General features: G+C 31.2%; 1 protein-coding gene across 12 annotated transcripts in view; it reads left to right on the forward strand.

Annotated features, from left to right (window-relative positions):
* Positions 1 to 2,732, forward strand: part of LOC106882233 (shematrin-like protein 2) — a 14,578-nt gene that overhangs the window by 1,538 nt on the left and 10,308 nt on the right. For all 12 annotated transcript variants that reach the window (XM_052978331.1, XM_052978333.1, XM_014932837.2 and 9 more), the window contains exons 2-3: positions 944 to 988; positions 1,568 to 1,591. In XM_052978331.1, coding sequence (XP_052834291.1) covers positions 952 to 988; positions 1,568 to 1,591 — 61 coding nt within the window. In that variant the 5' untranslated portion in view covers positions 944 to 951. The remainder of the gene's footprint in view (positions 1 to 943; positions 989 to 1,567; positions 1,592 to 2,732) is intronic.

The raw sequence follows: 2,732 nt of genomic DNA on the forward strand, positions 1-2,732 counted from the left end.
GCACACACAGTGCATACATACATACATACATGTGTTTCCTTACTGTCATTTGATGACCAGTTTAATGTAGAGCTGCTTGTTGTTCCATGACATATTTTCTAGTTACTATGGTGACATTGTATTTAGCAAATCTGATGATGGTTCTGAGGAAAATTGAGGAAAATTGAGGAAAATTCATAGTTTCCCCATGGAAGGCTCTTCATTGTCACATGCATGACACTTAAGCAATTTAAACTTTTCATTTAATCAAATAATATTTCTTTGTTTAGTTAAACTTTTATGTTCTTTAGTTAATATGTAAAACTAGTTTAATTAAAATTTATATCTAATTAATTTAATATTCAAATTAAAATTTATACTCCCATACTTTCTGCACATACAGAGTACATCCACAACATGTGTACGTACTTGATTTAATTTACTCACTCTATATGGTCATTGGTTGGAATAAAATTTGTTAGTTTCAAGGAAGGAAAAATTGGTCCTTCGTAATTTTTCTATCTGTGAGAATTTTTAGGGATTATCAGTGCCTCTGTATGAAGGGGACTGGTTTACATCAATGTCTTCTATCCTATCTCAAGTACACGAATAAGAATTTACATATGTGCATATATATATATTTTTAAATATACATGTGGGTATATATTTATTTATATAGGCATATATAAGTTTATATATATATAAAAATGTGCGTGTACGTGCATGTATATATATATATGAGTACATATATATATGTGTGTGTGTGGTTAATAAAGTAAATACCTGCCAAATACTGCAGTCATTAAAAGTTGCGGGCCTTTGTGCCAAAATATAAAACCATTATTATTCTTATAATTATTAAAATTAAAATTATTATCATCATTATTATTATTAATAATGCTAACATTTCTTTTGAATCTTTTTTTTTTAAACTGATTTATTTGTTTTGTTTTTATATTTTTAGATCCAAAAATGGCTTTCATGTACATGTTATTTGGACTCTTGGCTGGTAAGCATCTATCTATCTATCTATCTATCTATCTATCTATCTATCTATCTATCTATCTATCTATCTATCTATCTATCTATCTATCTTTCTGTCTGTCTGTCTCTCTATCTGTCTGTCTGTCTGTCTAACTATCTATTCATCTATTGATCTGCTTGTCAGATAAATTTATATAAACGCTTGGATTTACATATATATATATATATATATATATGAGAAGTTGTGATAGACACAAGCTTCTATCATTTGTTCCTACGTACGTTTCAACATTGTGGTTGTGTGGAATTCTGCATTGGTTTTTCCAAGCACAACTGAATGCTTAACCACAATGAACCATCAGTAATCATCAATAGTTATACTCAACCACTATACTGGAAGCAGACTCAATGATGATAACTTAGGAGAATCTCTAAGTTTAAAAGTAGAAGCCATACTTCTATCTGTAGGCGCAAAATTACACTATTAATAAATTTATTATTATTATTATTATTATTATTATTATTATTATTATTTGTAGTAGTAGTTGTAGTAGTAATGTCATCATTATCATTATTAATATACATATATTTTTTTTCCTTTCAGCTGCCACACTTTTTAACCCAACCGGTAAGAACAATAATTAATATTTAGATGCCTGAATGAATACACACACAAAACAGACTCATAAGGACACAAACACACACACACACATTTAAATAATAGTTATGTATTATTGTAATTAGCATGTTCACATGCGTTTGGACACTGCCCAAGTTGCTTTAAGTCAAAAAATTCCCCTTATAGAACTGACATTCTGTTGGTTATGACAACAGATTTCCAGTTAATCCAGTCAATGGAACAGCCTGCTCATGAAATTAATGTGCAAGTGGCCGAGCACTCCACAGACATGTGTACCCTTAATGTCATTCTCAGGGCAATTCAGCAAAGCCGGTCCTTTGAATTATGGATAAAACTCATTTTTGACAGCTGAGTGGATTGCAGAAATGTGAAATAAAGTGTCTTGCTCAAGGACACAACTTGTCACCAGGAATTGAACTCATGACCTTCGAATCCTGAACTGAATACTCTAACCACTAAACCAGGTGTCTTCACTCCTTACAGGCAATACAAATGTAAATACACAGCTAGGCATTGAAGAATGCCATTGGACCATAAGACACACGCGTTTTATCTTCCTTACATTCTTGGCCACTAAGAGCTGGTCATAATGTATTTTTCCTATACAGCAATGAAACACATGTAACAAAGAATTAAAAGTATTCCAAATTTTCCAGTCACTGTTCATATATATATATATATATATATATATATATATATATATATATAATTATGTGTATTTCTTATGTGTATATAGGTGTGTATGTATACGTATACATATGTATATACGGGTGCAGATGTGTATGTATGTGTATATGCGCATATATATGTGTGGGTGTGTGTGTGTTTGTGTATGTGTATTTATGTATGCATGTACGCTCTTACACATTGATTGGTATGTGTTGTCCAACCCACTATCCGGCAGCGTCCAATTCTCTAACGGTTTTTTTCAAATGAATCAAGTCATAACCTTATCCATCTATTGTTTTCATAATCGGTCATAATGTCTTACGTTTAAGATGATTCCCATGCTTTCCCTGATGAGAAGGTTACAATTTTAATATCAAAGATCCCTATGGATCACACAGGCTGTAATCCTTTGAAACATATGTAGGAATAAAGTATGCAATTATAACATGCGTTTTCTCCA

This window comes from Octopus bimaculoides, unplaced genomic scaffold, assembly GCF_001194135.2.
Source record: "Octopus bimaculoides isolate UCB-OBI-ISO-001 unplaced genomic scaffold, ASM119413v2 Scaffold_197620, whole genome shotgun sequence".
Taxonomy (NCBI): Eukaryota; Metazoa; Mollusca; class Cephalopoda; order Octopoda; family Octopodidae; genus Octopus; species Octopus bimaculoides.